This window comes from Coenobita brevimanus, chromosome 115 (assembly GCF_032717465.1).
Source record: "Coenobita brevimanus isolate Jiangsu-jjx chromosome 115, ASM3271746v2, whole genome shotgun sequence".
NCBI lineage: Eukaryota > Metazoa > Arthropoda > Malacostraca > Decapoda > Coenobitidae > Coenobita > Coenobita brevimanus.
Genome location: NC_137068.1, coordinates 4,851,862 through 4,875,383, shown reverse-complemented (window position 1 = coordinate 4,875,383; position 23,522 = coordinate 4,851,862). Strand labels below are relative to the sequence as shown.

The 23,522-nt window shown below is 43.0% G+C and overlaps 1 protein-coding gene across 1 annotated transcript in view; it reads left to right on the top strand.

Annotated features, from left to right (window-relative positions):
- The window catches only part of Hmt4-20 (Histone methyltransferase 4-20), a 30,999-nt gene that overhangs the window by 4,806 nt on the left and 2,671 nt on the right, over window positions 1-23,522 (top strand). Inside the window, exons 2-6 of the mRNA XM_080287008.1 lie at window positions 8,163-8,337; window positions 9,839-10,001; window positions 17,577-17,695; window positions 18,111-18,297; window positions 22,269-22,405. Of these exons, the coding sequence (XP_080143134.1) occupies window positions 8,180-8,337; window positions 9,839-10,001; window positions 17,577-17,695; window positions 18,111-18,297; window positions 22,269-22,405 (764 nt within the window). The 5' untranslated portion in view covers window positions 8,163-8,179. The remainder of the gene's footprint in view (window positions 1-8,162; window positions 8,338-9,838; window positions 10,002-17,576; window positions 17,696-18,110; window positions 18,298-22,268; window positions 22,406-23,522) is intronic.

The following is a 23,522-nucleotide window of genomic DNA, read 5'->3' as shown; positions in this document are numbered from 1 at the left end:
GTTGTCTGGGATTAACAAGAACTTGTCTGTCTGTCTCTCTCTCTGTATCTGTATATCTAGGCTGTCTATAGCCCGACACCTTAATCCTGTAAGAGATGACCAAAAACGAATTGCCTCCATGCCACCCTGTCCTCTGCCATTTGGTTGCCCTCTCCCCAACTTGCACAACCCTCTCACATCCCCTTCACTCCAACCCTCCATCTTATCATCAGTCTACCCCTTTGCCTCACTCATGTATTCTCTACTAGGCTACTAGTCACTGATTCTTCATCCTCTCCATATGGTCAGACCATCTCAGTCGCATCAGCATCAATACCACAAAGATCCTTACCTGGTACTTCCACATTGACGACACCAGGTTGAAAGGACTAACGACCTCCTGATTTCAGTTAGCTTAGAGGCTTTCCATTCTTGAGCAGTTGACCTGCTGTGACCAGGGATGTTATTCTTGCAATCCTTTGACAGTTTTATTCTACTTTCATTACCAGCACGGTATACTTTTTGAAATGGAAGGGTTGTCTATCTGTCTATCTATTGCCAGACGCCTTAATCCCGTTTGGGGTGGCCACAAACAAATCGCCTCCATGTCATCCTGTCCACCTCCATTTCACTGCCGTGCTCCCAACTCACACCCCCCTCTCTCATATACCTCTCCACCCCATCCCTCCATCTCATCCTCGGCCTCCCCCTCCCTCTTCCCCCCAAGGGTTGTATAGGGCATTAATAAACCTCATCATTTTAAGAGAACTTTCTCTGAGTTGAATAGAATGGCCTTCTTACCTGTCCCCATCAGGGGTGCTGGTTAAAAATTGCTGTGGTGCATGATTTTAGCTGAAGCATTGTGCAAAGTCGCATAGAGATGCTTTGCTACTACCACTCGTAGCAAAGTTACTATTCATCAGAGAGAGCTCAGTTTGGTCTCATTTTGAAGCTAAGTATACTATGGTCAGAAAAGCAATATAGGCCTACACAAAATAAAGTGCAAAAAAAAGCAAGTAGAATTTAGCTGACATGCAAAATTTTACACTTAGAAAATAAATAATCTTTCAAAAATATTCAAGATAGAATAATACGTTTTGCTCCATTACATAGCTGAATAAGTTTCCTTTCCAGTGATTATACTGTAATATATTGTATTTGGAGCAATAATACCACAGCAAAATGAAAACGAACAGGAAGATGTTCTGATGAGGGCCAAAGCCATGATCTGAAAGTCTGAGCCTCAGAAGCCGACGACAGTGAAAGCCGTCATCAGTACGTGAAAGGGTTAAGCTAAGCATGTTTTTTAAATGAATGGGTTATATAGAGCATTGATAAACCCAGTCATGAGAGATATCTTTACTAACTTAAATACTCTATAATAGCAGCAAGGATGCACTATTGTGTTACTTGGATTCAAGAAATTAATACTGTACCGTATTAACTTTCACGAAAGCCTACAATACACATCCATTCCAAACCTAAATGTAATTGTCTGGTAGTAGTCTGATTGGTATTAGTAGTAAGCTAGCTGCAACCCCAGGTTCTTCGGAATGCAAATCTGGTAGATGCAGGCCGAAGTTGCTCTACTCCAGCAGTTCACTAGATGCGGGCCAAAGTTGCTGTACTTCAGCACTCCGCTTTCATCCTTTTAGGGATACAGAAGAAGCTTAGGCACATATGTATAACCAGGCAGGGTACCATAGTTGCCCAGCTATGTAGGTGCCATTGCTTAATGATGTTCCTCACTGGCACCAGTATTCTGATTAAAATGGGGGGGGGGGGAATCAAAGCAAAAGGGTTAACCTGAACTAAAGTTTTCGGACATTCTGGTACAGTATTTCACATGCCATGTACAGTCAGTCAAAAAGAAGAGTATCTACAACTTTTCCCAACTTTGTTTTGAAATGTGTAAACAGCATCTGAAATACAGGTATCTGCATTAACATTTGAAAAAGTAAGTAAAGCTTTTGAAATTACTGTACAGTATCTCATACCATAACTTTTCTTGGATATGTGTATGGCTGCAGTTTTTATCAGTAGCTACTGCATACCATGGAAAAGGAACTTAGATACCATCTGTAATACACTGTTGATTCAGAAATATTCATCTTAGAAAAAATAAGGACAACATTGCTCATTGTGAAAACTTCAATCATCAGTTAAAGACACAGTTTTGATTGACTCTACAGTAGTCATCCTCAGAGTGGTTCATTTAGTATTAGTATGTGTTTCACACATGCTCAGTGTAAAGATGCTGCATGTAAAGCATTGTCAAGAGAGATTAGAAATGGACATTCATGGGAACAGTTGTAGAGGACATGCAGTGATGTCACCATTACTCCTTTGCATTTCTTGTCTGACAAATCTTCACGATCCCTAGGAAGTCACTACAGGGCCTGGATCATACAGTACTGTACATGTGTTCATCTTTCATTTTACCTACCATATCATTATTGTTCTATTGACAGCAGCTGGAGGCATAGGCTACATTAAACAGGGCTCTTGTTTGGCGAGCCACAGCTGACAAATGCAAGTATTTTTTCCCTTTGGCGAACAGATTTTACATGCAAGTTGCCTTTTGGTGAGGAGAAAATACATCCTCTTCAAAACCCAGTATACTACAAAATAAGTAATCTCAATTAAATGACAAAAAGCGTGTTGTGATCGATTATTTACGGTAGTCATTCCTTGTCGCCACTGTCAATGTTGAACACCTCATTATATGATTCTGATCATCACAGTGTGTAAATAAGTAAATATATTTAGTGCTTGTAAAATATTTCGGATCGTAGTCAGTTTGGCTACTAAAAATTTATTTGGCTCGTAAATCTGAAACCTTAGGAGCCAAATGGTTCGCAACCATCGGCAGTTAGTAAGAGCCCTGTTAAATTACAGTGTGGTGTACAGTATACAATTTGTAAAGCTGAAAATGGGACTTGCTTATAATATGGTACTGAGTACCATCTGTGGAACAAAATCAACAAGGCTAGTGTCATGTGTCAGTCACTTCAAAGTATGGTAATTTATGAGAATTATATACAGGGTGATGGGCAGTAGCACTAAATGTAATTACCATTAAAAAAGTGAGCAATGTAGAGTGGAGTATGGAGTGGGTACTCGGCCATCTCTCTGTACAGTAGCTATCCACCATTCTCACTTTTCTTGATTAGTGGAAATCTGTAGAATGATGTATATTCCCTCCCTTGCCTAATTGTGCAACCAGCAAGTCAACATCTGTGTGGATTGATAAAAAGGAACAGTTATTAAAGTACGAGAAGAATGTACATAGCTATACTTCAGCGGTGGTCTGCATGGGATTGTCAGCTGATCATAACAAACAAGAAAAAAAAGAAAACACACACACACACACACACACACACACACCGCTTGCTGGTGTAGTGGTAACGTTCTCGCTTGCCAACTGGTGGACGGGAGTTCGCGCCTCGCTCAGGTTGCGAAAAGTTTCACTGACGAAGTGGGTGGTTACTGTCCCCCTTGAGCAAGGGGACAGGTGTGTGCGTGTGTGAAGGTCACAGCCTTGCCCTTAGATCGGACTATATGAGCTCTCAGCTCCCTTCCGGGAGGGTAAAAAGCTGACGATCACGACCATCAAGTGATCCTGACCGACCCGGTGAATTACACACACACACACACACACAGGTTACCCTCATTTTGCAATCATTCGCTTAAACAGTAAAAAAGAAAAAAATTTTGTTAAGGACTTCCTTCTGATAGCCTTTGTAATTCTGTTTGAGTAGGCTAAAAATGCTCCAGTATGTTCAGTAGTAACGTAACCAGATAAAGATTGGAATCACCCAGGCTATAGACAGAAAACTGGTGGTCATAACTTCATACACTGCCATTGTAAGGTAGTGTTGTTGTTGTTGTTGGATCAGGCTCATCTGGATTTGAACCTGGTGGACTGCAAGCTAAAGTTCTGCAGTCATTATCTTCCTATTGAGGGAATAGGGAAGGCTTAAAGGGACATTTCTATAACCAGGCACAGCACCGTACTGTATCAGTACCACTGCATGAAGCCATCCTTCTCCAGCACCATGAAAGGATTAGTGATAAATGACTTCAAAGGCAAAGGCCTGGATTCTGAGCAGCTAAGGAACCATCCTATCATTTCTCCTTTCTCATACCTGGTAATCTCTATTAATGGCACATTATTGGGTTCTTTTATGGTAGTAATGCAAACTGTGTGTGTACTGTATTGAAAAGACACAGAGAGCTAAAAGAGCATAAAAAGGTGTGATAGGCAAAGTAAGACACTGAGGAATAGGTGCTGCGGAGCCTTGTAAGTTGACAAGACTGTGACCTTTGAAACCAATTCTGTCGTAGCCTCTCCGAATGAATAGTGCATTTCACCTCTCATAGCAGGGTGCTTGAGAGGGACATCATCTTGTGGTGATATCAATTTGATCCCGGTGGCTCAATTGCCTAGTTATGCAAGCATCCCTCATGTTTCCTATCCCTCGAAAGGAGGAGTGTGGATTGGAGGAGAAAGAAAACTTGACCTTTCAGTGTTTATAAAGGATGAAGGAGACCTAGAAGTCACTGACTGTGTATGCTAAAGTTTATTTTTACATAATTAAATTATTCATGTAGCCTTTTCCGGCTCAGTATTAGCGTTGCACATTAAGGTATGTGCCATGCTATACCCTTTTTACTCTGAGCTGACCTAAAATTGCCATCTCGTTCATCTTGAATGCTGAGTTGTAATGAGATTAGCACCAGAATATGATGCTGGATAGGGAGAAGTGTTGTGGAGAGGATCTAGAACCATAACATTTTTTTTCTGTCACTGAGCTGCATGAAATAAGCCACAAAATAATGAAAATTTGGTCTGTGATAAGGCGAAAGAACTGTAATACAGTACTGGACTGTGTTTGTAATGTACAGTGGGGCACCAATTTTCGCGCCTAATTGGGTCCAAAAATAATGCGCGAAAGTGGAATTAGCGAAAGTTGGGGCATTGTCTTTATGGCAAAAAGGCTAATTGGTTCCCGGTTATCCTAAAGTAACATCAGATTTTCATTTTCACTTGCAATACAGTACATCAAATCACTATTGTACATTGCATTGTGAGATACAAACAATAAAAACTCAACTATCTTCCTTTTCATTTCATTATTATACTGCTGTTTCTTCACTCCAACACGATACTCTCTTTTAGCCTTGGCCTTTCCTCCCGACTTTGAATGTCCCGGTCACTTTTTATCACCACCACTGCCTCCCGGCCCTCCCCCCACACCACCAGGCTCTCCCCCCACACCACCAGGCCCTTTCCCCACACTACCAGGTATAGTAGAGGCCATTGAACCGTGAGAATCCAACACAATGGAGCTAGCACGCTTGTACACAATGGCGGGAATGGGTGGACAGAGTGTTGACATGACGTCATTCAAGATGGCGGTGGGTTGCGGGCGGGCGGTGCAGGAAATTCAAAGTTCAAAATATTGTCCCAAACCCAAAATTTGTGCGCGAAAATCGATTTTTTTCAAGCGAAAGTGGAAGTTAGGGAATATTTGGTGCATGCCGCGAAAGTGGATTCCGCGAATCCTGCTGTAGCGAAAGTTGGTGCCCCACTGTACAGTACAGTATGGTATGCCTTTACTCTTATCTGGCACCCTGTTTGATAAGGCTGTGTCATTTCATATTGTACATTATAGCTACGGTACCTCAAATCCAGTACAGAGCAGCTGATGTATATTATGGTGAATTTATGTACTGTACAGTTTTTTTATTTTCTTGTAGAGATGCAAATGACCTCTTGCATATAAGAGTATATTACTGTATATTACTGAAGTACTGTAGGTATTGTATAGATCCTTATAGCCTGTAGCAAAGTTAAACTCCCCACCAGGTTCAGTTCCTTGTCCTGAATGAATGCAGTGCCTTTGTCCATTATCACAAGGAACTCCCTCGAGGGTTTGATATCGAGAATGCAAAGGTGCCTGTCTTTGCCACTGTCCTTGTGTCCTTCCTGTGCTTCCGCCACCCATTCACTGAGTTCAGTGAACTCCTCTGAGGACAGCTGCTTAGTGTGGCTGTCCAGAACTTCTTGCACATCCTCCTCATCAGGCTACTGAAATCTTGTCTCATGCAAGAGGTTGAGGATGTCTCAAAGTCTCAGTGAATGTTCATAATCACCGGGAACCCCAAGAAGGAGTACACACACTCTGACCACACTTTGTGCCAGACAGCGTTCAGTGTGCTCAGCAGCACCTCCTTCCACACTGCAGTTATATTGTTGATGGCATGCTTGATATTGAATTTTCTACAAAAGTGCCACGCCACATTGCTCGCCCCAGAGTCACCATCACCATCTGCTCCATAGTGCAGCAGAGGTAGTAGCTATGCCTTGATGGTTGCAGTGACAACCCTGGTTCATCAGCTGGAGCAGCTTTGTTGTTTTGGGGGCCAGCTGCATCATTTTGATGTTATGCACCCTGTCCTCCATCATCCTGGGGTGGCTCAGGGCATTGTCAACCAGCAGGAGGACGTGGTTGGCAAGGTTGCTCCTGATGGCATAGACACGGAGGTAGGGAGACAGGTATCCTACCTTGTATGACCAGCAGAGTGCAGAAGTCTGCGTGACTGTGAGGCTCTATCTGTTTATCAGTAGCCAGCTGCCATAATCCTGTAAGGGGTGTTACAGTACCATACTCTTCCAAATAACTCAAAGGTTCTCTTTTACTGACCCTGCCAGCACAGCTTCAGCTTCAGGTCCCTCTCTGCATTGGCACCAAGGAGGAGGAGGAGGAGGCTGTCCTTGGCTGCCTTTAACACTGGCACATGTCACTCTTCCTGGCTGATATACTGTAGGTCTTCCTTGATATCTACCTCCAAAACAGGCCCATCTCATCAGAGTTTAAGACCTTCTTTGGAGAGTTCGGTATCCCCTTTCCTCTATAAATTCCTTCAGTTGCGCAGGGAAGGCGTCCACTGCCATGTGGTCTGCACTAGCATCCTCACCATGCATGGTCACATTTAAGGCCAGCATGGGCCTTACACTGCTCAAACCAACCTCCTTGGCTGCCATATCTTGCTTATCCTTGAGGACCTTCCACAGCTCGAGAGCCTTAATGCAGATGAAGGTACGGTGAAGAGTTTCCTTTGCTCGGTTCAGGTTATTAACCCAAAGAACCAGGAGATGCTCCATCCCCTTCATGGTAGGCTCCCTTGGTGTTGGATGTTTTGCAGTCAGGAAAGACTCACTTTGTGATGCTGTGATTATAACATCTGATATCTTTGTGACATTGAACACTGTGGACTGAGGCAGCTTTAGGGTGTCAGTGTTCTTACTTGGGCCCTCCACCTCCCTGTGGCACTTAAAAGTGTCTGATTTCACATCAAGGGAAAGGCTATGCCTTCTCCTTTTAGTCTTCCCCAAGGCAGCAGCAGTACCATAAATTATGGTATATATATCAGTAGCATCACCACTGGGGGTAGCACCAGGCATGATTTCCAGGTTCAGAGTTTCACTTATTTCACACACCATAAGTCCTCTCTCCATTTACTGTTGCACTCAGCACTCTTTATAGCATGCTTGTACTGTTGCTTGGCATTAGTGATGCGATGGTCTTACGCAAGCGAGGTTAGGTAACTCAGAGAATGCAAGGGAGACGATCACAGGCATAGGACACGCGAGCGGTAGGGCAAGTGAGCTCAAAAGGTTGGTGTGAAGGCTGCTGCCTGCACAGTCCGAGATGGGGGTTCTGTGTAGGTGGCCATGTTGAGTAGAGAGCTGACTGTTGGTTTGCATGCATCGCTGTGTCCTCCTGGGATTCTCAGAGGTGGCTGTTGCAGATATCGTTCTAGTGAAATCACCACTCCCCCCCCCTTCCCGCCAAAAAAATAAGTATAACTTTTTAATTATCATTGTAGCAATATATCATACTGCGAACAGTCATATAGCGAAACCTGACTGTACTGTGTATTGTCTATGGCCTACCTTATGGAGAAGTCTTTTCAGAGTACACTTTAGTCTTACAGAAATGTCTGTAACTTTGGTGTTGTTTAAGCAATGACCTGTATTTACTGTAGATAATGCTAGCATTGTAGTTCGCTCAGTCTGCTTTGTATGGAATATCCAGTAGTGTGTGCTTGTATCTTGAGAATTATTTTTTACTACTTTATAAACAGACCGATGTGAGATTGTATTTATTTTTCAGGAGTCGTGTGATTCAGGATGGTGGTGGCGCAGGGTGGTCGTTTGATGCGTGGTGGTGGTATGGCCACCACCGGCTGTGGTATGACTCCGAAGGAACTCTCAGATTACGATGATCTCGCCACCGCCCTTGTACTCGACCCATACCTTGGTTTTATGACTCACAAAATGAATATAAGGTAGCTCATCAACTGTTTTTCTTGACCTATACCTGTACCTTGGTTTCATTACTCATGAAATAAATATTCAGTACCATAATATTGTAGTAAGAAAGATACTTTACATTACACAGTATATAATCTTCAGCTTTTATTTATCAGTGCAGTATATTACAGTTATTGGAAGTTAGAGTCAGCTGTTATCAATTTATATTAATTACAGGATAGATTTACATAACATGAAGATTTCCTGTGAAAGTTATAGTTTCCCAGTAATAAATGCAGTGAGTAGGATCCTGAAGTGGGAAGTTGGAATATCACAAACATTGGTGAACTGTGCTCATATTCTGCAACTTAGGCCTGAAATTGCCTTCTGTCCATCATCAGTAGCCTACTAAATTCTGGCAATAAATTTAACACAGTAATATGGTGCTAGTAATGGAGAAGTGCTATGGAAAAGGATTTAGAGCCATGTTGTCCTAATCTTCTGTCAAGGTGTGTGAGGTAAGCTGAAAAAAAAAAAAAAATCGGCCAAGTGTAGGTGCAAGAACCATATTACAAAATGCTCCCAGAAAAGTGGGCCATATAGGCTTTCATATATCATCCAGCACATCAAAATTGTGAGCTGTGTCCCATACAAAAAAGCCTTGCTGATTAGGCACTTTGGTTGGTTGTCACTTTCACAGTGCTGTACTTTTGGAGTAGATTCATTCCCAAAGTTGCATAAGTTTACAGTATGATAATTTGCAAGTTCTCCTTGGACTGATAAGGAGCTCAGACTACATGTGGTGGTGCTGTACCAGCAACTATCCAGGAACCAAATTTCATCATGTTTTCCTGCTCCATGCTGTGAAAGGGATTCTGGTCTAACCCCGTTAAGGTGCTGTCTACCACAAGGGATGCCAGATCCCTGCATAGTGTGTGTACTGTACTGTACTGTACCTGTAGGACCACTCCACATGTTGCTTACCTGTGGTCAGTGTGTCTGCTCAGTCAGACAGACTCATGTTAAGCAACAGGAACAGCAAGGCTTTCCCAATGAGACATTTTCACTCTTAGGCTCAGTCATTATAACATAAATATCCACATGCAGTTTCACCCTACACTCCAAGGGCATCTATTCCTGTATCAGGTGCAGTATATACACAACCACCACAGTATAATACCAGTACAATGTCATTCATCATCATCATTTTAACCTATAATTTTCCCTCTCATAGATGGGGTGGGATGGGTTCAGAAGCAAGGAAAGTAAAAAATGAGAAGGAGAAATAATCATGAACATGCCTCGTGAAATAGGGCAGACTCCCTGACATTGTCAGTGTTCAGGCCCCTTGGAATCATGACCACCTCACAGGAATAATCTTCCTTATTTAAGTGCCTCATAATACCTATCGGAGCAGATGAGTGTGACATTAAAAAAGGAGTTTAAACATTATCATATTCATCATCATATAGACCTTTCCCACCAAAGGAGAAAATACCCAGCAATTAAATCTATATTGAAGTTTGTTGCTGCCAGATATCGGCCATTGCGGGGGAACAAGGATGATCTCCGCGCCATCGTGGAGGACTTTATCAAGCACCAGGATTATGAAAAAGCCTTCAAGCAGCTGATATCAGGCGACTGGATGCCCTGGACATTTTTGATCATGAAGAATAAGGCACTTCAAGCTGTTTTCAAGGTGTGATATGCTGTATTGCACTTTTTTTTTTTTTTTAAGACAATAAGGCATTTAAGCAGTTTTCAAGATATGATACTTTGCAATTTTTGTTTTCTCTGTCAGCAAACTTAAAAAGGCTGCTAGTCTTGTTTCTGCATCTTTGTACATACTGGTATTTTATCCATTTGTTTCTGCCTTTCATCATTTCTTTTGTTTCCCAAACTTCAGCATCTCACTTTATTACATATTCCTTATACAGCCTTCTTCTTGGGTCTCTCGCATTTCCTTCCACCTGCAGGCTCTGACATTTTATATTCTTAACCAGCCTGTTCATATCTGTTCTCACTTTATTACATACCTTCAGCATTGTAGGGAGAGAGTGAGTGAGTAAACTACGCTACTAGCTACGTGTTGTGACGCTGGAGAGGGATGCCTTCACATGGTGGCATCAACATACAAATGTCCTCTACCCTGATCTTTATCCCCTGAAGGAAGGATGGTGAACTGCTGGAGGTGGGAAGCTTTAGCCTGCAGTTTATGTTGTTCATGTTCAGATAAATCTGGGGTCATAGAAGTAACAACTACTGCTAATTCTGCTTATCTTTTGTGGAAGTCTGACAGTTTTTACTTTTGGCCTTAGGTTTATGTTAGATACAGTTACAGTAGTTTAGGTCCATTTGGTCCATTCAGGCAACTGCAGGCTTTTTTATAGATGTTGAGGATACCATCTATCCATTCAAGTATTTCTCATTCACTAAGCAGATCAGATCATTTCATATAATATATATATATATATATATATATATATATATATATATATATATATACAGTGGGGCACCAACTTTCGCTACAGCAGGATTCGCGGAATCCACTTTCGCGGCATGCACCAAATATTCCCTAACTTCCACTTTCGCTTGAAAAAAATCGATTTTCACGCACAAATTTTGGGTTTGGGACAATATTTTGAACTTTGAATTTCCTGCACCGCCCGCCCGCAACCCACCGCCATCTTGAATGACGTCATGTCAACACTCTGTCCACCCATTCCCGCCATTGTGTACAAGCGTGCTAGCTCCATTGTGTTGGATTCTCACGGTTCATTGGCCTCTACTATACCTGGTAGTGTGGGGAAAGGGCCTGGTGGTGTGGGGGGAGAGCCTGGTGGTGTGGGGGGAGGGCCGGGAGGCAGTGGTGGTGATAAAAAGTGGCCGGGACATTCAAAGTCGGGAGGAAAGGCCAAGGCTAAAAGAGAGTATCGTGTTGGAGTGAAGAAACGGCAGTATAATAATGAAATGAAAAGGAAGATAGTTGAGTTTTTATTGTTTGTATCTCACAATGCAATGTACAATAGTGATTTGATGTACTGTATTGCAAGTGAAAATGAAAATCTGATGTTACTTTAGGATAACCGGGAACCAATTAGCCTTTTTGCCATAAAGACAATGCCCCAACTTTCGCTAATTCCACTTTCGCGCATTATTTTTGGACCCAATTAGGCGCGAAAATTGGTGCCCCACTGTATATATATATATATATATATATATATAGTTTTTTTTTTCTGTGTTCTCTGGATAACTTTTGGTCCATAATAGTAGTACCAGGTAGTCACAGTCACAGGCTCATCTGAATGTGAACCTGGTGGACTGCAGGCTGAAGTGTCCATTTTCCTGCAGTCACCATCCTCCTTTGGGGGACAGGGAGGAAGTTAAGGGGTAGTGGAAGGGCACACACACTGGTGCCACCACATAGAGTTGTCCTTCCCCAGCATCAGGTCTATCATAAGAACTTAAAAAATTGAAATAATAACTGTAGTAGATTGGTTGGCCCATTCTTGGCTGCTCATATAAGAGTGTGACTATACAGCAGTAATAAATATAGTAAAGAAGGCTGTCAGATTCATACAGGTCATGCTCCAGACAGGTCTTTTTTTAATGTGTCCAACTCAGGGCATATGCTTCACAGCCTGCACCCAAGGCCCAATAGTCCTCCAACATACAATACACCTCCACATGTAACCTCTTCGGCACTAACACGCACCATCCATATTGAATACACGTTAGGACTATCTCATATGGAACTGATGTATTGGTATTAGCGGGGGTACTTTTACGACGTAGGCGGGGCTTCAGGTAGATCAGTAACCTCTGCTTTTAAGAAAATCAAATCCTTAAACTGATCCCTGCCTCATTGGGGATTCCAACGTGGGTCCATTAGGACTGCAGGCCACCTCTCTACCGATTCAGCCACCGTGTCCCCTGTCTGTATCTTTCTATTCATCAACTGTCAGATGCCTTAATCCAATATGAGGTGGCCACAAACAAATCGCCTCCACACCACCCTGTCCTCAGGTATTTGGCTGCCCTCCTTCCAGCTCATCCTTGGTCTTCATCTCCACATCACTTATACACACACTTTTAGTCAGTCGTTCATTTTCCCTTCTTTCCATACCCAGAAAGATATGTGCCAGAAAGTAGTCATATCATTGTGTAATTTTTTTAAGTAGGGCAATTAGGGTTCAATTGTCATCAGTAGAGGTCAATATCGTACTGTACTTACCTATAAGTTCTATCCATCAGATCCAGCTGGCAGGTTGTGGCAGTCATCATCTACTCGCATGTTGTTGTGCTGTCAATTTCTTTCACCTTTTTCATTCTTTTTCCGTAGCTGCCCTCCTCTCTCCTTGTTTCTCCCATTATTCCTATCCCACTTTGTTACCAATCTTTCCATTTCAGATGGCTCTAAAATGAGTGACAAGCCAAATTATTTCCTTCAATCCAGGAAACCATTTACGACACTCTTGGTAACTGTATAACCAGACAAGAGGGTGATGTGGAGCTTAGTATGGTGTCCCTGTTAACTGGGTGGAGAAGGGTCAGTCCATCATCCATCTGGGAACCAAACCTCTACCCTCATTCCCATGTTGTGTTGTAGTGAAGTGCCGTCTGCCGCAACTGAACATCAGTTCACTGCCGAGGATGGTTCTGCAGGAATGGTTGCTTGCCAGCAGTTACTGGGTCTGCATGGCCAGACAGACTCGGGTTACTCAACAACAGCAGCGCGTCAGATCTGGGTGGTGTCCTTTAATGTTGCAGCTGTCAGACAAGTTTGTTCAGCATAGGAAATGCTTCTCTTATTGAAGGGGTTTTTGAAGACTACATCTAACCCTATCAAGCTCAAAAGTCTATTCAAAACTGAGTCAGATCATCAGGAAATAGCAAGAATGAAATTAAAAAGACATCCTCAGGCTGAGTGGATTGCAAGTGAAGAGTTGAGAGGGAGGATAGGTCTTGAGTGTATTAATGATGTGATAAGAAGAGGTAGACTGAGATGATTTGGTCCTGTGGAAAGGATGGAGGATGACAGCTTGGTGCAGAGAGTGAGGGATATGAATGTTGAGGGTATAGTTGCAAGAGGCAGACCCAAAATGACCTGAGACGAGGTCATAGAGTGTAACATCAGGGATATAGGACCAAATATAGAGGCTGCTAGATATCAAGCAGCATGGAGAGATGCCATTAGGTGAACAAGGCTGATGCATGCAGGCACATTGGAGCCTTTATAAATGAAAAATAAAAGTTTGTGCCAAAAATCAGTAAGTAAGTGTGTGCCAAGAATCAGTCACGTTGGTGCAGTGTGTCTTGAGATGCTGATTGTGGTGGTCCAGGAGCCTTGTTCACTGAGGAGGCTCCCTAGCACCTCTGCCTTACTAGTTTATGTCTATATTGAGTACACGAACCCCTTGAATCTGGGCGATGTCCATTCTGCTTTATTTCTGCTGCTATTAGATGCTTATATCCAGTTTAGGAAAGGCTTCATACTGAAAGGTTGGATTAATGTTATATCGAACTCCCTCAGTTTGAAACATACATCCTAAACTGAATGAAATTATCAGGAAATGTCAAGAATATGAAGGAAAAGAGGTCCTGGGACTTAAATGGCTAATATCCTCCTGTATATTATCATGGCAAACTATATCAGCATTAGAATTAAATACCACGAGCATATTGAAGTGTGATATACCGTATAAGATAAACTGTCTACGAAAAGAATACTCCCCCAGTATCCCTGCTTGTCGTAAAAGGCGACTAAAAGGGTTGGCAGAGGGTTTGTGCCCCTCCCTGGAAAACAACAAACTAAAAAGACAAACAATTAGCCTCGGACAAGGACTGACCAAAAGATGACGACAAAGGACATGGTAATTGGAACGTGGAATGTAAGGGGAGCGAATGATGAGGTGAAAGAGAGAGAGATTGTCCAGGTGCTTGAGGGTGCGAAAGTTGATGTATGCGGTATAACTGAAACGAAATGGAGAGGTGAGAGTGTGAGAGAATGAGAGTATGGATGGGGTATATGTGCAGGAGTAGGTGAGAATGAGAGGGCAAAAGAAGGAGTATGTATAGTTGTGAGTAAAAGATGGAAGAAGAGCATAAGAGAGTATGGATCAGTTGGGTCAAGGATTGTGTGGGTAAGATTGAAAGTTGGAATACAAATGTGGGCGATTGTGTGTGTGTATGCACCAACGCAAGATCGTGCAAGCAGAGTGAGAGAAGAGTTCTGGACAAATGTGGAAGAGTTCTGGACAAATGTGCATGGAAAAGTTTGGAAGGAATGAGAGAGTGTTTTTGATCGGTGATATGAATGGTAAAGTAGGGAATGTGAAGGTGGATGGAATAGTTGGTGAGTGGGGTGTGCCTGCTGAGATAGACGAGAATGGCAGTGCGTTAGTGGACATTTGTGCTGGGAGGGGGTTAGTGATAGCCAATACCCTCTTCAGGCACAAAATGATCCACAAGTATACATGGCGAGTGATGAGAAGGGTGGGTGGTGAACTGAATGAAAGGAAGGCAATGATTGATTATGTGTGTGTGGATGAAAGGATGCAAAAATGTGTAATGGATGCAAGAGCTTATAGAGGTTGTGGGAGTGGACTTTCTGACCACTATTTGGTGGTGGCCAGAATCAAGGTCCAATTAGGATGGAGAAATAGAAGAAGGGAAGGATGGGAAGAAGGAGTATTTGTAAGGAGAGTGGAAAGGTTACATGGGGATGAGAAAAAGGCAGAGTATAAGAGAGAAGTGGAGGAACGATTGGGCAAATATGAACTGGAGCAGATGGGGGACGTGGAAGGTGTGTGCAGGATGTTTACAGGAGAAATATGTGCAGCACGTGATGTGGTGTGTGGGATGAAGAGAAGACAGAGGGGTGTGCAAGGAACAGCGTGGTGGAATGAAGAGATGAGACAGGCTGTGGCACAAAAGAAGAAAGGATACAATGAATGGATGAGAAATAGGGGCGTGGAAGAAGTTGAGAGGCGGAAGAGAAAGTTATATGTAGAAAGAATGAGAGAGGTGAAAAGATTAGTAAGAGAGAGTAAGAAGAGAGCGGATGAGGAATTGGAAAGGAACTTGAGTGTAAAATGGAGGGACTGTAAGAAAATGTTCTGGAAAGAGGTGAAAAGAGTAAGACAGGGTGGAAATGAAGTTAGCAGGGGAGTGAAAGATAAAAATGGTAGATTACTAGTGGAGAAGGGAGAAAAAGTGAGCAGATAGAGAGAACACTTTAAGGAATTGTTGAACATAGAGGATGGAAGTAATGCGAGTATCAGTGGCTGGGGAATGGCTGGGAGAAGGAGGGAGGTGAGAAGACAGGAAGAAATCAGTAGGATAGAAGTTGTGGAAGCAATGAAGAAAGTCAAATTGGGGAAAGCCCAAGGAATTGATGGAGTGCGTGGTGAAATGCTGAAGTATGGGGGAGAGATAGTAGTAGAATAGATGTGGAAAATGTGCAACTTGGCCTGGGAGGAAGGTAGAGTCCCGGAGGATTGGAAGTCAGGTATAATTATTCCCATGTACAAAGGAAAAGGGGAAAAAGAAGTGTGTGGTAATCATAGGGGCATCTGTCTTCTTAGTATAATAGGAAAAGTGTATGGTAGGATACTTATTGACAGAGTTAGAGAAAGAACTGAGGAATTAGTTGGAGAAGAACAGGGAGGCTTTAGGAAGGGAAGAGGTTGTGTAGATCAGATATTCATTCTTAGATCTTTAGTGGAAAAGTTTCTAGAGAAGGGAAAGAAGTTGTATGCGGCTTTCGTGGATTTGGAGAAAGCATATGACGGGGTGGATAGACAGGGATTGTGGAAAGTATTAATAATATATGGAGTAGATGGGAAGTTGTTGAATGCTGTGAAGAGTATGTATGATGGTGCTAAGGCTGCAGTGCGTGTGGATGGTGAACTGAGTTAATTTTTCTCTTTGAAAGTTGGGTTGAAATTGGGATGTGTCATGTCTCCATGGTTGTTCAATCTGTGCATGGATGGGGTAATAAAAGAGGTACAAGGTAGGGTAGTGGATGTTGGAGTGGCCCTGGTGAGAGAGGGTAATGTTTGGAAACTCCCTGTACTGTTGTTTGCAGATGATACTGTGTTGTTGAGTGAAGACGAAGGAGAGCTGCAAGGCTTGGTGGATGAGTTTGGGAGAGTATGTATGAAACGGAATCTAAAGGTGAATGTAGGGAAGAGTAAAGTGATGGTCTTTGAGAGAGGTGAAGTCAGTGAATGTACAGCGAGGTTGGATGGTGAGGAATTGGAAAATGTGAGTACGTTTAAGTACTTGAGTAGTGTGATGAGTAAGGACGGGGGTTTGGAGGGTGAAGTGCTTGAAAGGGTACATTAGGGAAGAAAGGTTGCTGGTTCCTTGAGGGCAGTGATAAGAAGCAGGGAAGTGAGCATGGAAGTGAAAAAGTTACTACATGACAGTATTGTGATACCAACTCTAACGTATGGAAGTGAAGCTTGGACGTTGTTGGAAGGACACAAGTCAAGAGTGAGAGCAGTGGAAATGTGTTATTTAAGAGGAGCCTGTGGAGTCACATGGAGAGACAGGCTGACGAATGAGGTTATAAAGGAGCATTGTGGTGTGGATGTGGATGTGATAGGGAGTGTTAGGAGGAATACACTGAGGTGGTTTGGCCATGTGGAGAGGATGGAGGGTGAAAGACTGACGAAGAGAGTGTATGTGAGTGAGGTGGAGGGAGGAAGAGGGAGGGGGAGGCCGAGGATGAGATGGAGGGATGGGGTGGAGAGGTATATGAAAGAGGGGTGTGTGAGTTGGGAGCGGGGCAGTGAATTGGCGGGGGACAGGGCGACGTGGAGGCGATATGTTTGTGGCCACCCCAAACGGGATTGAGGCGTCTGGCAATAGATAGATAGATAGATAGTCTACGAAAAGGTCCATAACTCATTTCTGCTCAGTTGATGGCCAGAGGAGACTCATTCTGCATTATAACTAAGGCTTATCAAATTCTTTGGAACTATGGCTTGGAACAGTATTCACATTGTGGGAGTGGCCCAGTTCCATCAGTGGAAAACAAGCTGACTTTGATAAATCCTCAATGCTCAACAGTAGGTGCCCAGATGTGGTTAGGATGTTGATTATGGATAGAAATTAAATGCCAGACTTTAATGACTGGCTGCTTAAATTCTTGCTTTAGTTAAATTTTGGGGTAAACATCTTGCTCTTTCTTTTCAAGAATTTTTTCTTTTTTGTTAGTCATATCTTTGTGTGTCTACTAAAGAGTATTGTCTTTTATTTTTTTCAGGAACATGTGTTTAGATACTTGAGAGTATTTGACAAGGACAGTGGATTTGTTGTGAAACCTTGCTACCGGTACTCCATGGAAGGATGTGTTGGCGCCAAGATATGTGCTACCAAAAAATGGTATTACAGTCGGAAGTTTTCTTGATACACAGTTGACTAATATTTGTGGGTATTTCAGAAAACTGATTTGATGCACTTTATACTTGTTTGCATATGCATTAATGAAGCACTGTACATGACAGAATTTACCTGAATTTATATGATAACCTATATAATGCAATGAGTTTTCACATTTTATTATGTATACCTGTGTATGCAGAATGAGCACTGCATACTTAAAGCCCATGAGCATGAGTATCTCTGTATTTTATTGTGGCTGCCCTGTATGATAATATTTAAGTTAAGAAGCTGCATTATACTCAAGGGATTAAATGGGTAACATGACAAGACCTTGAGAGCTGACTCTGTTCAGACCTTTGGGAGGACATTTAGTGTTAACTCTTTACCAGTAAACATAAAGCATATTGCTCTTCAGGTACAAGAATGAGCAGATTGGTTTCCTGGTGGGCTGCATTGCTGAATTGAGTGAACTTGAAGAAACTCAGTTGCTTCACCCAGGCAAAAATGACTTCTCTGTGATGTATTCCTGTAGGAAAAACTGTGCACAGCTTTGGCTTGGACCAGCAGCTTTCATCAACCATGATTGCCGATCTAATTGCAAGGTAGGTTAAGTAAGGTTTTTGTTGTGGAGTTTCAGGTGATCAGTACTGTTGTGTTTGTGGCCACAAGTTTATCTGGGTGTGATCCTGAAGGACTGCAGGTTGAGGTTGCCCTACTGCAATTGATCATCCTCCTGTCAGGTGCTATGGGGGGTAGTTGAGAGATGTTTGTTGTACCAGGTATTGAATCCATCTGGCCATAACAGTGCCACAACAGGAAGGCATCACTGTCTAGCAGTACTACAAATATGGGGGAAAAGAAGAAGACGAAAAAAAATACAAGCTAGGTAACTAGCCCAACAATCATTACTCTCAGACATTGGTATCGCATATAGAGTATATCTCATAACCCAAGTTTGCAGCAGCTGTTGTGAAGTAATTAATTGGCTTTAACACTTGGTTGAACTCCTAGGATGTAGAGAACATCTGCTGAACCATAGTCAACCTAAATATGGGGATTCATTTGAGGGAAGTTTGGTGTCATTTGATACTTGTAGCAAGGACTACTTTAACCTTTTTATCTATCTATCTATCTATAGCCCGACGCCCTAATCCCGCAAAGGGTGGCCGCAGACAAAACGCCTCCAAGTCACTCTGTCACCCACCATTTGACTCCCCTCCCCCCAACTCACCCCCCCCCTCCCTCATATACCTCTCAACTCCATCCCTCCACCTCATCCTCGGTCTACCCCTCCCTCTCCCTCCCTCCACCTCACCTACATACACCCTCTTAGTCAGTCTTTCATTCTCCATTCTCTCCATGTGTCCAAACCACCTCAGTGTATTTCTCCTAATCTTTTCAACCACATCCACATCTACCCCACAACGTTCCTTCACTTCTTCATTCGTCAACCTGTCCCTCCACGTCACTCCACATGCTCCTCTCAAGTAACTCATTTCCACTGCTCTCACTCTTGACTTGTTCCCCTCTTGCAATGTCCATGCCTCGCGTCCATACGTCAGGGTAGGGATCACAATACCATCATGCAGTGACTTTTTAACTTCCATACTCACCTCCCTATTTCTCATCACTGCTTTCAGTGTACCAACAACCTTCCTTCCCTGCTGTACCCTTTCACGTACTTCATCCCCCAAAGTTCCATCCTTACTCATCACACTACCCAAGTACTTGAATGCACTCACATTCTCCATATCCTCACCATCCAACCTCACTGCACACTCAGTGACCTCATTCCTCTCAAACACCATAACTTTACTTTTGTTTACATTAACTTTCAGCTTCCTCCTCCTACACACTGTCCCAAATTCATTCACCAAACCTTGCAACTCCCATTCATCTTCACTCAACAATACTGTATCATCAGCAAACAGCAACACCGGAAGCTTCCAGATCTCACCCTCATTCATTAGGGCCACCCCCACATCCACTGCCCTACCTTGTACCTCCTTTACAACCCCATCCATATGTATATTAAACAGCCATGGAGACATTACACACCCCTGTTTCAGTCCCACATTGAGATCAAAGAACTCACTCAGCTCACCATCCACTCGCACCGTAGCCCTAGCTCCCTCGTACATACTCTTCACAGCACTCAACAATTTCCCCTCCACTCCATATATTCTTAATACCTTCCACATACCTTGCCTATCTATTCTGTCATAAGCTTTCTCCAAGTCCATGAAGGCAGCATACTCTTTCCTTCCCTTCTCTAGATACTTCTCCACTAAACATCTTAGAACAAATATCTGATCTACACACCCTTTTCCCTTCCTAAATCCCCCTTGTTCTTCTCCAACTAGCTCCTCTGTCATATGCCTAACCCTATCAATGAGTATTCTACCATATATTTTACCAGTCACACTAAGAAGGCAAATATCCCTATGGTTACCACATACTTCTCTCTCCCCTTTTCCTTTGTACAGAGGAACAATTATACCTGATTTCCAGTCCTCTGGAACCTTTCCCTCTTCCCAAGCCAATCTACACAACTTCCATATCCACTCCACAACAATCTCACCCCCATACCTAAGCATTTCACCACACACTCCATCAATTCCTGGGGCCTTTCCCAGCTTAATCTTCTTCATCGCTTCCACTACTTCCGACCTACTGATCTCTTCCTCCCTCCTCTCATCTCTTCTTCTCCCAGCCATTCCCCAACCACTTATACTCACACTGCTTTCACTCTCTACATTCAACAAATCCTCAGAGTGCTCCTTCCATCTCCTCAATTTCTCTCTCTTCTCCACCAACAATCTATTATTCCTATCCTTCACTCCCCTACTATTTCCCCTTTCACACTGCCTTACTTTCTTTACCTCCTTCCAAAACAATTTCTTACTCTCCCTCCATTTCACACTCAGATTCCTCCCAAACTCTTCATCCACTTTCTTCTTACTCTCCTTCACCAGTCTCTTAACCTCCCTTCTCCTGCTCACATATACCTCTCTCTTCTCTCTCATCTTCTCCCCTACCTCTACTCGCCAACCATTCACCATATGCCTTCTTCTTTTGTTCCACAGCTCGTTTCACCTCATCATTCCACCATGCTGTCCCTTGCACACCCTTGCATCTCCTCCTCACTCCACAAACCGCCTCACACGCTGCGCTTATCTCTTCCGTGAATATCTTACATACTTCTTCCACCCCTTCCATCTGCTCTAGCTCATACCTTCCCAATCTTTCTTCCAGTATGCTCTTATACTCTGTCCTTTTCTCACTATCTTGCAATTTCTCCACTCTTCTCACAGGAGCTGCTTCCTCCTGTCTTCCCCTTCGCCTCCTCAACCACTTTCTTTGCAGCTCTACCTTGGCCATCACTAAGTGATGGTCCGAGACTCCATTCCCCCACCCTCTCCACACCCTTGCATCCAACACTTGTCTTCTCATTCGCTCATCCACACACACGTAGTCTATCATTGCCTTTCGTTCAACAAGTTCACCATCCATCCTCCTCATTACTCTCCATGTATACCGGTGGATCATCTTATGACGAAAGTAGGTGTTGGCTATTGCCAACCCCTTACCAGCACAGATGTCCACCAAAGCACTACCATTCCCATCTACATCACCTGGCACACCCCACTGACCAACCACTCCATCCACTCGTACATTCCCAACTTTGCCATTCATGTCTCCAATCAACAGCACTCTCTCGCTCCTCTCAGACTTGTCCATACATGCTTCTACTCTCGCCCAAAACTCATCTTTCACTCTTGCCACTCGATCCTCTGTTGGAGCATACACACATACAATCGCCCATGCTTGTATACCTACTTTCATCCTCACCCATACAATCCTTGCACCCACTGTTCCATACTCTCTTATATTCTCCTTCCACTTCTTGCTTATCATCAGACATACTCCCTCTCTTGCCCTCTCATTCTCACTGACTCCCGCACATATACCTACACCATATTCCCATTCTCTCATCCTTTCACCTTTCCATTTAGTTTCAGTCAATCCACATATATCCACTTTTGCATCCTCAAGCACCTGGACAATCTCTCTCTCTTTCACTTCATCATTCACTCCTCTCACATTCCACGTTCCTACCCTCAGAATGTCCTTTGTCCGTTCCTTAGTTGTCAACGTATGGTCCGTCCGGGTCCGAGGCGCTTTATTTGCTTTTTTAGTTAGTTCTTTTTACGGGGTGGGGCACTAACCCACCACCAACCCTTTTAGTCGCCTCGTACGGCAAGCAGGGATACTGGGGGAGTATTCTTGAAACCCCCCTACCCCCAGTCTGATTGACCCTAGCAGATAGGTAATGTGATATGCATAACTGTCAATGTTTATTCTTGTGAGGTTGAGTCAGGATTCTGTGGGCTTGAATGGTGAAGGAATGAGAGTGGGCCCGTCGAATTGAGACATATTTAGTAGTTCTTACCCTGTCAGATTTTGCTTGTTGTCTTGTCCCTATCTTACTGCATCTTTTAGGCGGGAAAAGAGGTTGGGGATGATGGTGGTGATGATTTCCGTGCAGTAATATGAGCAATTTTGTTAACAGTTAACTGCAACAGGACGAGGAACAGCTTGTGTGAAGGTTTTAAGGGACATCGAAGAAGGTGAAGAGATAACCTGCTTTTATGGTGAAGATTTCTTTGGAGACAATAACTCCTATTGTGAATGTATCACTTGTGAAAGGTAAGAAGCCACTATGCTATTGTTTTGGTATTTCTGTAATATCTTGAAAAGTTGCTCTAGCTTATAGATGGGATGAAGCGTGTAAGTTTGAATATTTATGCCTGTGGGATGGAGTCAGAAATCTAGGAGTTGAAATATTGAGTGAATTAGAGTGTGGTCCATTTAATTGGACAGGCATTTGGTTTGTTTCTCCCTCTGTCAGATTTTTTCCTGCTCTGTGGACCCTACCTCACTCATTTTTAGGTGCAAAAAAGAAGTGTAATGATGATCACGGTGTGTGTATGAAGTTTATTATGTAAAGATAATGTACAGTATTATATACATCATCTTGTCCTCTTCATCATCATCATTGTTAGTCCTATTTTGCTCCATATAAACGGGAGCTTAAGGGCCCTGGGCAAGGCTACTCGGTCCTGCCAATTAAAGGCATCATTGGCCAGCCTCATTGACCCCTGAATGACATTGTGCAAGCAGTAAACCCCAGTCACCCCTCAGATGGAACCCATACAAGCATCATCCAGCTGGAGTGCATTAATTTGCTAAAACCACCATGCGTCATTTTGTTACATGATTTCCACCCAGGTTAGAAAGTGATTTTCTGGAATACAGGAAACCATCCCACAGTGTAGTCACCAGGAGAGAGAGAGAGAGCACTCTGTCTGATGAGTGGATGATTGGTATCCCCACCTGTATTATATGGAGGCTGTTATACAGTATTTAGCAAGCCACAGAGTTATGTGCAGAGTTTTTTATTGAGCAAGACACAAAATTATCTACAGGACAGTGTTCTATTGAGGCAAGTCACAAAATGATGTTATATACAGAGTCTGTTTTATTGAGCAAGTCACAGAAATACCTTTAATCTTATACATAAACAGTTAGAAACCTTTTTTAATGCAAGCTTGTGTTGGCCTTTTCACTTGATGGCATCCATGAAGCCATGTGTATTCATATGCCTTAACACCAAAAGGGATGGCCACAAATAAATCACCTTCATGTCACCCTGTCTTCTGCCATCAGCTACCCTCTGTCACATACCTCTCACTCACACAGCCTCTCTTTTATCATCCAGTCTGTTATTGCTACATTAGAAGTGTAGGAATGATGATGATAATAA